The sequence below is a fragment of the Colias eurytheme genome, chromosome 13 (genome assembly GCF_061535395.1).
Source record: "Colias eurytheme isolate Ceu_HAF_F1 chromosome 13, ilColEury1 Martin Lab GWU primary, whole genome shotgun sequence".
NCBI lineage: Eukaryota > Metazoa > Arthropoda > Insecta > Lepidoptera > Pieridae > Colias > Colias eurytheme.
This window is the reverse complement of record NC_142992.1, coordinates 9412072-9424926: the sequence shown is the minus strand read 5'-3', so window position 1 is coordinate 9424926 and position 12855 is coordinate 9412072. Positions and strand designations below refer to the sequence as shown.

General features: G+C 34.9%; 1 protein-coding gene across 1 annotated transcript in view; it reads left to right on the top strand.

Annotated features, from left to right (window-relative positions):
* Positions 1–4551, top strand: part of LOC149903614 (uncharacterized) — a 98368-nt gene extending 93817 nt beyond the window's left edge. The window contains exons 13-15 of the mRNA XM_090108400.1: positions 2527–2745; positions 3504–3595; positions 4400–4551. Coding sequence (XP_089964526.1) covers positions 2527–2745; positions 3504–3595; positions 4400–4522 — 434 coding nt within the window. The 3' untranslated portion in view covers positions 4523–4551. The remainder of the gene's footprint in view (positions 1–2526; positions 2746–3503; positions 3596–4399) is intronic.
* The last annotated feature ends 8304 nt before the right edge of the window (positions 4552–12855 follow it).

Here is a 12855-nt window from a genome sequence, read left to right as displayed (position 1 = left end):
ATAGTTCCTGAGATTAGCGCGTTCGATTAGGCTAATCACGCTAAGACCAACAGGAGCGGAGCCACGCGGATGAAAACGCGGGGCGGCACTAGTACAATATAATCACTCCGTTGCGTTGAGAAAGAAGAAAAACAAGAAGATGAAAGTGTTTTTCTTGTTTATAATATTAAGTAAGGATTGTAATTTGTTCTTAGAATGACAGTGAATGTGTACTTATGCCCATTTATGTTCAAACCGTTACCACAAATAATTTAAGTTGGGAATTTGTTAAAAACAGCATATTCACATTTCAAAGTCCATTTCCTCCATTTCACCATGAAATTAATTACTCACATTTGGTTTTTTTAACAATGGTCTATGAAAGAGGACGATGACTCGTGACGTACAGGTTTTTCCTAATAATTGTTGTCAATAGGTAATTTATTATTTTTTTAACACGGATGACATTGCAATAATGTGAAATGAAAACTCTCTTTCATAATATTATTTATTCATAGAATTGCATATTATATGGTTTTTAAAATTTTAGGAATAGGTACAATAATAATGAATTGTAGCGTAATATCTAGATCACATTATGTTAGATTATTATTTACTAGATACTTATCTACTATTAAAATAATTGTGCAAATTGCATATTATTACACAGTGCGAAAGTTTGTGACGAGTTTTTTGTTTGTTTTTTTTAGATAGATGTATGTATGTAGGTATATTTGATCATCGAATAAACATATTTAAAGAACATGTTTGTCAAATAGTGAAATGATGTCCTAGTTGTCTAATTTTGTAATTTTGTTATTATTGTATAAGAAAGCATTATTTTAATTGTCTTTCTTTTATATCTAATATTTAATTATTGAATTTTTAATTATGATTTTATTGTAACACGCTTTAAATAACTGTAAGCTGTATCTCATTATAGTAGTAATTGTACACATTTTGTTGGGTTGCGATCTGCTCCCGAAATTGATATGTCGCCTATGGGTCCGGCAAGATCGTGACCTGTTGTGTGTATTTAATTTAAATAAATAAATAAGTATGTTTGTTACTCTTTCACGAAAAAGCAACTGTAGAGTTTTGGGTGAAACTTAACAATAATATAGGTTACACATCAGAATATGTGCAATAGAAATTCTTGATTTTTCCCTGAAACCACCACACCACGCTTGTCCTACTATCCTACTAATATTATAAATGCGAAAGTTTGTGAAGATGTGTATGTGTGTGTTTGTTACTCTTTCACGCAAATACTACTGAACGGATTACAATGAAATTAAGCACGCATATAGAGGGTAACTTGGATTAACACATAGGATAGGTTTTATCCCGGAAATCCCACGGGGACGGGAACTATGCGGGTTTTTCTTCGAAAACGCGGGCAAAGCCGCGGGTGGAAAGCTAGTTAGTTATACATAATTGAAATAAATTCCTACCATCTTTTTACCAGTTTTACTGGTTTGACCACGAGCTCATTTCTTTCCTCGTATCCTCCTGTATCTTATTAATTACGACACTGTACCAACGTCATCCCATACCCACCGTCGTGTGTTATTTAATAAAATAACATTGCCCATTTATGGTTAATGATATTCATTTATGACATATTATGTTGTTCAAATTCATGTTGCCTTGTTTTGTTTAGGTATATAATCAATGTCAAATTTGTATTGCTTTGGGTTGTTTACAGCAAAGTTGTTTTGAGTCAAATTAATTTATCACGATATTTATATACAAAATGACGTTAAGAAATTGACTCTGTAGGTACTTATTTTTGAAGTGAAACTTCTTTATCGGGGTTGGAAAAAAAATTAGTGTAACATTTTTTCGTCACTTGTGACATTTTTCCGTTACGCGCCATCTTTTTCTTATCCCTACCACGCGTGATTCGACGTATTTCTGTAAAGTTGCATATATGTATAGTAAATTATTTTTTGAAAAATAAGGTCATAAAGAAGTTTCACTTCTTACGTGTGTACACTAGTACACGCACACATTTTTTTATATCTGTGTATGTATATCACTACAACACTGTTCTGTGACTACAACAACCCAACATAGTTTGAATATACATACTACTTTCATAATTTGTTCTAACCCACACTTCTTATCTTCGTGTCAATTATCCTACAGCTTCGTATTGTTGTTTTTGTCAATACATTCTGACATCCTCAATATCCTAATATTAGTAGGATATGAATAGAATCTTAATATTAATAGGATATTAATTAGGAATTTGTGGCAAATTATTCAGACACTAAAAGAATATTAGAAGGACATAAAGTTTAATATAAGTTGGTTATAAACTGGACATTTGGTACAAATGAGAAGGATATGAATAGAATATAAGAAGGATATGAGATCAGAAGGGCGACACAATATACGTACATTGTAGTTTGTAAGTGACAAGGCCGCCTTCTGTGTTGTATGTACCTAATTATAAGATATGTTTTTGTTTTACCTTTTGTTCATAATTGCAGCACGATAAAGTTTTCAAAATAAATATGTAAACATAAGATAACGTTCAAGGTAACCTGCACGCGTCCGAAATAGCGGACATGTCGCTGTCGCTCATGCGCAGTCTGGAGGGCGCGCGCGTGCCGCACCGGCCCGACGAGTTCCTGCGCATACGGGCCGGCGTCAACACGGGCCCGTGTGTCGCCGGCGTGGTGGGCACCACCATGCCGCGCTACTGTCTGTTCGGCGACGCTATCAACACGGCCAGCCGCATGGAGAGCACGGGAGAGGGTGAGTCACACACAATAGCGCTACGGGCCGGCGTCAACACGGGCCCGTGTGTCGCCGGCGTGGTGGGCACCACCATGCCGCGCTACTGTCTGTTCGGCGACGCTATCAACACGGCCAGCCGCATGGAGAGCACGGGAGAGGGTGACTCACACACAATAGCGCTACGGGCCGGCGTCAACACGGGCCCGTGTGTCGCCGGCGTGGTGGGCACCACCATGCCGCGCTACTGTCTGTTCGGCGACGCTATCAACACGGCCAGCCGCATGGAGAGCACGGGAGAGGGTGACTCACACACAATAGCGCTACGGGCCGGCGTCAACACGGGCCCGTGTGTCGCCGGCGTGGTGGGCACCACCATGCCGCGCTACTGTCTGTTCGGCGACGCTATCAACACGGCCAGCCGCATGGAGAGCACGGGAGAGGGTGATTTAAACAAGCTCTACTTACAATGTTTGACAAAAAAACCTATATAGCGTTTTTATGAAAGCTCTGACAACGTTTGAATAAAAATATATAGAGCGTTTGTATTGAAGCTCTTACAACGTTTGAATAAAAACATATACAGCGCTTGTAGTAAAGCTTTTCTTACAATTCTACTTTACTTACTTTACCTATACTCGGGAATTGGTTAGGAGCATAAAAAAACAATTCTAAAATTGCCAGTAATTATTTTTTAATTAAAAAATGTACATCGTTATAAACATTGATAGGAAGTTTTACACTTTTTAAGCTTAAAGTTTTTATTTTCTTTTTTACAGCCATGAAAATACACATTTCACCAACGACCAAAGAAGCATTAGATGCGATAGGAAATTATATTGTAGAGTCCCGAGGTCTTGTTGATATTCAGGTATGTTTATCATCTTCGTTATTTTACTAACGTGACGTTTCTACAAAAATACAAAATTTTTAAATAAATAGTTCAACTTGCAGAGGCCTTTTATATAATTTTAGTTTTACCCGGCTCTATCTGGATTGACCCAATATATAAAAAAGTCTATAATACTCAGTAGAGATATAGCTTTCAAATGGTAAAGCATTTTAAAAATGGATAGAGCAGTTTTTGTGTTTTCTGGTCTTAATTTTTTGCTTTTGTATAGGTTAATATCATTGGTGAGGTTCATTGGAAAACGTTCGTTTTTAACAAGCTTTTAGAAGCTTATATGTTTGTATGTAACCGACTCCTTTAGGCCGGTTGCAGAGCTTCACCGACCATCAGTACGTACGTCAGTCGCTCTTGTCATATGTATGGAAATTCATAAATCCGTTCATAGCTAGACCGACCATACGCACACGTTTTTCCATACATATGACAAGCGCGACTGACGTACGCACTGATGGTCGGTGAAGCTCAACAACCGGCCTTAGACTCGATAATGACCCACTTTAAACGGACAGATTTAATTCAAACTTTGTACACTTATCAAGGATCGGTGACAATAGAATAATTTCATGAGTTTAATCGTATTTTTTGAAGTGAAACTTCTTTAGGCACGTTGAGCATAGAATTTCAAGGTCGCGTCATGACGATACCTTCACGTCATGAAGTAAGGTGACGATTTTCGTATCTTTGAATTTTACTAAAGAAGTTTCACTTCTGTCACGTGCGCTCGGCACACAAGCTCTTTCTTAATTATTAATGGTTAATTTTCAGGGTAAAGGGATTATGGAGACGTTCTGGCTCGTGGGACGGACAGACGAAAAGATTGAGAGCCCCAGATGTGTGCGGTTGCAGGATTATGATCAGAATGTTCTAGAATTATTAATTAGGTCATAGTTTAAGATTTTGTTTCAATAAACAAGTTGAAAATCTATGTGTTTTTCATTTTTAATGATTTATTAGTTTCAATATTATCAGTTATCACAAATAAATAAATTGGTATTTATTTATTTAGATACATAGGCAATGCTGTACCTTGATCCAGGTACTATGTTTAATAACAATAATTGTACATAAAAAATACACTGGTGCCATTCAACTCAACTCAATTCAATCATTCATTTATTCAATTAGACTACTATTTAGTAGCACTTTCGAATCGTCATTACATAGTATTTTAACATTTACCACCGATTCGGAAAGCAGTATCTATGGAGAAGAATCGGCAAGAAACTCCATAGTTGCTCTTTTAAATAATGTCAATAAATTTACATAATATGTAACTTATATCTACCTAACTACATAATTATATGCCAAAGAACTGTCCTGTGGTTTTTACGCGACAACCCTCCATGGGTCTTTATCGTCCATATATTCCTGAATACTGTAGTACGCTCTCTGAACTAGTACATTTTTTATGTAAGTTTTAAATTTAGTACTACTAAACTCTTTAATATTATGAGGAATTCTATTGTATAAGCGTATACCTTGACCCATAAATGAATTTTTAACTTTAGCTAATCGGAAAAATGGCATTTCAATTCTATTCTTGTTCCTTGTGCCATAATCGTGTCTATCTCCTACTCTTGTGTGTAAGTCAGAGCTTTTGTGTACATGCAAAATATTATTAAATATATACTGTGATGGTACAGTAAGGATACCAGTATTCTTAAAATGATCTCTTAGTGAGTCCCGAGCACGTAAATTATATATAGAGCGAATGGCTCTTTTCTGTAAGATAAATATAGTTTCTATATCTGCAGCCCTGCCCCACAGTAGAATTCCATAGGACATAATGCTATGAAAGTAGCTGAAATAAACCAATCTGGCCGTATCTTCATCGGTGAGATGCCTTATTTTTCGGACTGCATATGCAGCAGAACTGAGCTTACCTGCAGCGGTGTTGACATGGGCTCCCCACTGTAGTTTCTCGTCCAATGTTAACCCTAGAAATACAGTAGACTCAGTAGGATGCAATACCTCCCCGTTCAAGGTAATATCTCTGTTCAACTTTTTTACATTAGGAAGTAAAAATTCAACACAAGTGGTTTTTTTGGCATTTAATAATAAATTATTGGCAGTAAACCATTCAGATATGTGTAAAAGAGCACTGTTCACTTCGTCAACATTTGGGTCATGCCTATCCACATTAAAAATTAATGAGGTATCATCTGCAAACAGAACTATTTCACACCTATCCTGCAAATAATAGGGAAGATCATTGATATATACCAAGAACAAGAAGGGACCTAAAATTGACCCCTGTGGAACACCAATGTTAATTGACGCACCGCTAGAACGTTCTCCATTAACAACTACAGTCTGTATCCTATCATGCAGGTATGACGCTATGAGGTTCTGGGCTTTTCCTTTAATTCCATAGTGATTAAGTTTACGTAACAAAGTACAATGTTCAACGCAGTCAAATGCCGTGGAGAGGTCACAAAATATCCCTAGAGCATTTTTTGAGTTTTCCCATGCCTTATATATATGTGTTAGAAGTGCAACTCCAGCATCTGTGGTTGAGCGCCCCTTTGTGAAACCAAACTGTTTGGTGTGCAGTAAATTATTATTTGCAAAATGACTACTCAATTGGTTTAATATTAACTTCTCGAATACCTTACTTAATGTTGGTAAAATAGAGATAGGTCTATAATTGTTACAGTCTTCTTGATCGCCCTTCTTAAATAAAGGTATAACTTTACTAAGCTTTAGTAAATTAGGAAATGTACCATAGTCACAACACTTATTAAATATGGAAGCTAAATTTTTCGCAATATTTTCTATTATATTATTAACTAAATTTACGGACATTCCCCAAAGATCACAAGTATTTTTAAGATTAAGCGTCTTAAAGGCAGTAACAATATCATTAGCAGTTACGTGTCGTAATTCAAATAATGTACTGCACTCCGCAACATGGTCCCTCAAAAAGGTCTCTGCGAAAGCTGAAGACGAATTTAAACTATTAGCAATAGTAGCAGGGACACTACTGAAGAATTCTTCAAAAGCAAGCGCAACATCAGCACTTTTGTCAATAACCCTGTCATTATTTACAAGTTTTATGGTATTACTTGATTTGCTTTTACCCATTTCACCATTAATAATTGACCAAACTGTTTTAACTTTATTATCAGAGTCGCGTATTTTTTCTTTGATATACAAACGCTTTGCAGTGAAACAAACTTTTTTAAAAATTTTTGAGTAATTTCTAACATAACTAAGAAAAGATGGGTCTTTATTATATTGCTTCATACCATATAATTCATAAAGAATGTTCCTGCACCTATGTATACTAGCTGTCGCCCATTTACTAAATGGTAAATCCTTGGTAATATTTAAAGATTTAACTTTAAATATTTTTTCAAATTCTTTATGTACTAAATTAAAAAGATTTTTAAACATTTCACAAGGACTATTAGGATAGGATTGATCATTTAGTACGGGCAGGTTTTTATTAATATTATTCCTAAATTTATTAATTTGCCTTTTTTAGTTATAGGCCTAACATTAATCCTTTTAAATGTAGGTATGCAATCCCATTCAAAAACTACTTTCTGGCCACAGTGATCCGAAGTCAATGTATTGAGAATATTTTTCTCTAAACAGATGCAGTCACAGTATATATTATCAATACAAGTTGCAGAAGTAGGTGTAATTCGTGTGGGTTCGTTAAAAAGTTTATATAGATTAAATGACTGAAACAAATTAACAATTCGTGTAGCCGTTTGTGTTTGTAAAAGTAAATCAATATTAAAATCACCACATACTAAAACTTTTTTTTTACTCCTGCTTAGACGCTTTAATATTTCTTCCATGACTGTTATATTATAACTAAGGTATTAAAGTATAGAGAATCTTTCAGTTTTCACTCATTTTATAAGTTTGATTAAATAGGGTGTTTTGTTATATTAGGTTGAGAAAAAATAAGAAGGTAAATTATCTAAGAAGCAAAATATAGAGCGCCTTCCTTCCTTTGTAGAAAATCTTATTAAATAGTATAATGAGGCTGTTTTAATTAAATAGAAGTCATTTGGCCTTATAAGGCATATTAAATTGATGCTTAAAATCGAAGCAAGCAAAAATCAAACAACAGAAGTATTACATAATATGTTTAACAATATTAATGAATATTTTAATTCAATACTCAAATGCACATATTTGGGCTTTCCCCAAAATACGTCATCAATCGTAGTATTACAACAGTACAAACCTAATATATGTCGCTATAAGTGACTCCTGCACATGAGTCAACGCTGATTTAAATACTCAATCAATTGTAATTTCGTTCATACTTCATTGATCATTCAAGCGCCGGCTCTTGCACGATGAAGACGTGTATTCTAATATTGGTCGTGTGCGTCGCGATCGCACACACGCGGTATATAGATTCTGGTAATTCTGGGTCCAGTGCGATTTTCGTGGACCATAATGTTAGTGCAAGTATACGACTATCTAGTGTGAGAATGAAGAGAGGAATAATAATCTGTCATCTGTCAACGGACTGCGTAAAGTGTACAAGTATATTTTGAATGTGCTAATAATTGGCGTGTAAACAAGTCTCACAGTGATTTACCGAGTGTAATTTGTGACTCATTTTGATCCCACGTTTCGGACTTTTGAGTGAGTAAAACTTATAACACTGCTCACACATTATAAACCTGAAAATTATCATAGTTTCACTATATAACATTTTCAAGAAGAGGGTAAAAACAGAAGAAGAAACTTTGAACAACCTAGTTTTTCAACAACAAAATAACAATAACATCTGCAACTGTCATAATTCACTGTCAAGTGTCAACTGCCAATTCACACAAAAGTTGCCATAGATAAAAAAATTATATGAATATTTTCTGCTAATGCTGTGTCTACACGATCATTGATTAATTATGGCTGGAGAATGTTTGGCATGTAATTTGAACGTATTAGTGACGCATAAGAGAATCAAATGCACTAAATGTAGTGCACTTTATCATACGGAATGCGTTCTATCAACCAATTCTTCACAAGTGGCCCGTACTAATTGGATATGTCCCGCTTGTGTTGCTGCTTCTCGAAGGGGTGGTGACAACACAAACACACCTATTAGGCCTTCTCCTCGTGCAGTGACGTCCCCTGTGGCTGCTTCCTCCATCGGTGACTCTGCGAATTTTTCTACCATCTTGTCGGAGCTCAAATCATTCCGTAGTGATATGCAATTGAGATTAGACAAACAAGAAGAGAAGATAGACACTTTCAGTGGGGCTCTTGATTGTTTACAATCTGAAATAATCGAAATGAAAAAGTGCTTTCAGTCACTTCGCACCGATCTAGACTCTGTAATGGAATGCTCCAGTAAATTAAAGGATATGAGCAATCGTAACGAGGCCGCTCTGAAGTGTACGAAGAACTCAATTGTGGACATTAAAAACAAACTAGTTGAACATGAAAGCTCACTAGAATTTCTCTCGAAGAAGTTCGACGATATGCAAGCTGATTCCTCGTCACAGACATTAACTACAACTGAATTAAAAGTCAGTACTTCTACTATTGACAATAATTTGAAAACTCTTCAAAATAAGGTTAACCAATTGGAACAAATATCCAGAAGACATAATTTTGAATTACATGGCGTACCTGAAAAAAAGGATGAGAACTTAAATTCAATTGTGTCTAACTTGTTGGATAAAATATCTGTCTCGCTTCCCAACGATGCTGTTATTTCTTGCTATCGTGTGGCCAAACGGGTGAAAAGTACCGACCGCCCGCGCACTATTTTGGTTACATTGATGACTCCTAGGCATCGCGATATGATATTATCAGCAGTGCATCGCTACAACAAATCTAACTCCAGGAATGTATTGAACTCGCTTGACCTCGGTGTTGTAGGTGAAGTTAAACAAGTTTATGTAGCTGAAAATCTCACACCAGAAATGAGACATATTTTCATGGAGGCTAGACAAGCTTCTAAGACACTTGATTACAAGTTCGTGTGGGTTAAGTTTGGGAAGGTCTATATGAGAAAAAACGAACATTCTCCAGCTGTAATCATTAATAGTCTAGATAAGATTAAAAATCTGCCTTAGTCTTTACATAATTATTTGCATCTACATTTAATTTTTATTATTATTATTTTTTTTTTTAACCGCTGCATTATGCTAATTTTTTACCAGAATGTAAACAGAATTAGAAGTAAGCTTCAGGATTTCTTTTTAAATGTATTAAACTGCAATTACGATATTATCTGTTTAACAGAAACTAATCTCGATCCTTCAATTAAAGATAGTGAAATATTGGATAATCGCTATAGAATTTTCAGGAGAGATCGGGACAAGTGCACTAGTCATAAAATTTCTGGTGGAGGTGTTTTAATTGCAGTAAAAAAAGATTACATAGTTAATAGAGTTTTCGAATGGGAAACTAATGTGGAATGTATTTGGCTAAGCTTAATTAACTTTAAAAATAAACACATTAGCAAAATTATAAAAATATGTCTAGTGTACTTACCACCGGATCTTTCCATTGATAAACTGAAAGCTTTCTATAATAATACTACTGAGATTTTGTCAGGATCCGATGATTCTTTTATTTTACTGGGGGATTTCAATACTCCTAACTTAGATTGGATTAATTGTAACGCGACGAAAACTGCTACTCCTAGACCTTTGTTTAATGACGTTAAAGTCAACTTAATTTTAGACTTGATGACTTATGGCAACCTTAACCAGTACAATTTTATCAAAAATGACAATAATCGCACTCTGGATTTATTTTTTGCCCGTTTGATTCCGGTATCACTTGAACCCTCAATCGCACTTAGTAAAATGGACGTTCATCATCCACCTTTTGAAGTGTGTGTGAATGACATTCACGTCCCGTCCCTCGAACCATGTAAGAATAATAAAATCTTAAATTTTAGAAAATGTGATATAAATAAATGTAAAGATGAACTTAGGAATATTGATTGGAAGGTTCTCCTTTCCTCCGCGGATATAAATGAAAATCTGACACAGTTTTATGACACTCTAAATCTCATCATTAAAAATAATACACCTTATAAGCAACAAAGAAATTCATCAATACCTATTTGGTTTAGTAACTCTCTAATCAAATGCCTACGGGAAAAAGAGAAATTTCATCATAAATTTAAAATGTATAAAAACCCACGTGATTATGACACTTTCTCTCTTTTGCGTAAAAGGTCTAAAAAGATGATGAAGGAGTGTTATAACAATTATTTAAAAGATGTTGAATCGTGTCTACATAAAGGTAACATTAAATTATTCTGGAATTACGTAAAGAGTAAAAATAAATGTTCAAGTTTTCCCCAACTAGTTAAATATAATAACATTGTTGCTACTAAGGGTAGTGATATCTGTCAAACTTTTGCTAAATATTTCCATTCTGTATATGAAAATAATGCCATTGTTGAGGATCCCGTCCACAACAATTGGTCTAATTGTCTTAACAAAGTAGTAATTGAAGCGCATGATGTTAAAAAACTTCTTAAACAATTGGATCCGAACAAGGGTCCTGGACCGGACGGTATTCCATCTCATTTTGTTAAATCTTGCTATAACGAACTCACCTTACCACTTTATATAATTTTTAATAGATCTCTATCTACAGGCATCTTTCCTGACTTTTGGAAGATCGCTCACGTAATTCCAATATTCAAATCCGGCGATAGATCGGACTGTTGTAATTACAGACCTATCTGCATACTAAATTGCTTTGCTAAAATATTTGAACGTGTTATTTACAATCAAATTTACAATTTTGTTAAACCTTTACTTATTTCTGAACAACATGGATTTGTCGCGCGTAAATCAACAACATCTAATTTAACTGAATATGCTGACTATCTCCTAGAAACTTTGGACAACAAAGGACAAGTGGATGTCATTTACACCGACTTTCAGAAGGCGTTCGATAAAGTCAACCATGAGCTCCTGATTAAAAAGCTGATGATTTGTGGCATACATGGGAACTTATTGCGTTGGATCATCTCGTACATTAAAAACCGCACTCAAATAGTTGCTCTCAACGGCTACCTATCTGAACCCTATTCTGTTCCTTCCGGTGTTCCCCAAGGTTCCCATCTTGGCCCTCTTTTGTTCGCGGTTTTTATAAATGATGCACCCTTACGATTTAATATAGGTAGTAAATGTCTACTTTATGCGGATGATCTGAAACTATATAGAAAAGTCGATAATATTGCTGACTGTCAGTTGCTTCAAGAAGACTTAATTGCTCTTCATGCCTGGTGTAATAGAAATTTAATGAAACTAAATACCTCTAAGTGTCATGTTGTCACATTTACTAATAAAGTAAACAGTATTAACTTTTCGTATCAAATTTCAAATATTATCTTAGGTCGTAAAGAATTCATACGGGATCTAGGGGTGACATTCGATAAAAGTTTATCATTTATCGATCATGTCGAATCTACTGTCAAAAAAGCCAATCAAAATTTAGGCTTTATATTACGAATGTCCAGATCTTTTAAAAATAAAAATAGTGCCCTAATTCTTTATAAATCTCTGGTCCGTAGCACCCTTGAATATGGCTCCTCAGTGTGGTCTCCATTCTACAAAACACATATCGACAAGCTCGAATCGGTACAAAAACGATTTTTACGTTCTCTATGCAATCGTGAACACCTTAGAAGATCCTTGCCCACCTATGACATTCGACTTAAATATTTCAATTTGGATTCACTTGAAATGCGACGTAAATTCATTGATTTAACTTATATGTATAAAATTATCAATAACCTAATTCACACTGATATGCTTTGTAAATTCTCTTTATATTGTAACGCTCGTGTCACTCGGAACGCTAAACCCTTCTATATACCCGCCACTCGCTTATATATTTCTTATAATAACCCAGTATATAGGTTATGCCGACTATATAACGAAATAGTTAATAAAGATAACACTATTGACATTTTTTCAAATAGTCTAGCCAGTTTTCGTCGCCTAGTACTTACTGCTCTGCGTAGCACCTGAAGCATACGGATTTATGTCGAATCTTGTTAGCCTAAGTATATCTTTTATTGTATTTTTTTTTATTGTTGTGGTAACAGTATTTTTAATTTTTTTTACATCTTTCACACTCTAAACATTTGTGTATCCATAGAATAGGCTTATACATAGAACGTTATTAATTGTACTTGAATAATTTGTTTGTTATATTGTTGTATAAGCTGTTTGGAAACTAATAAAATAAAATAAAATAAAATAAAA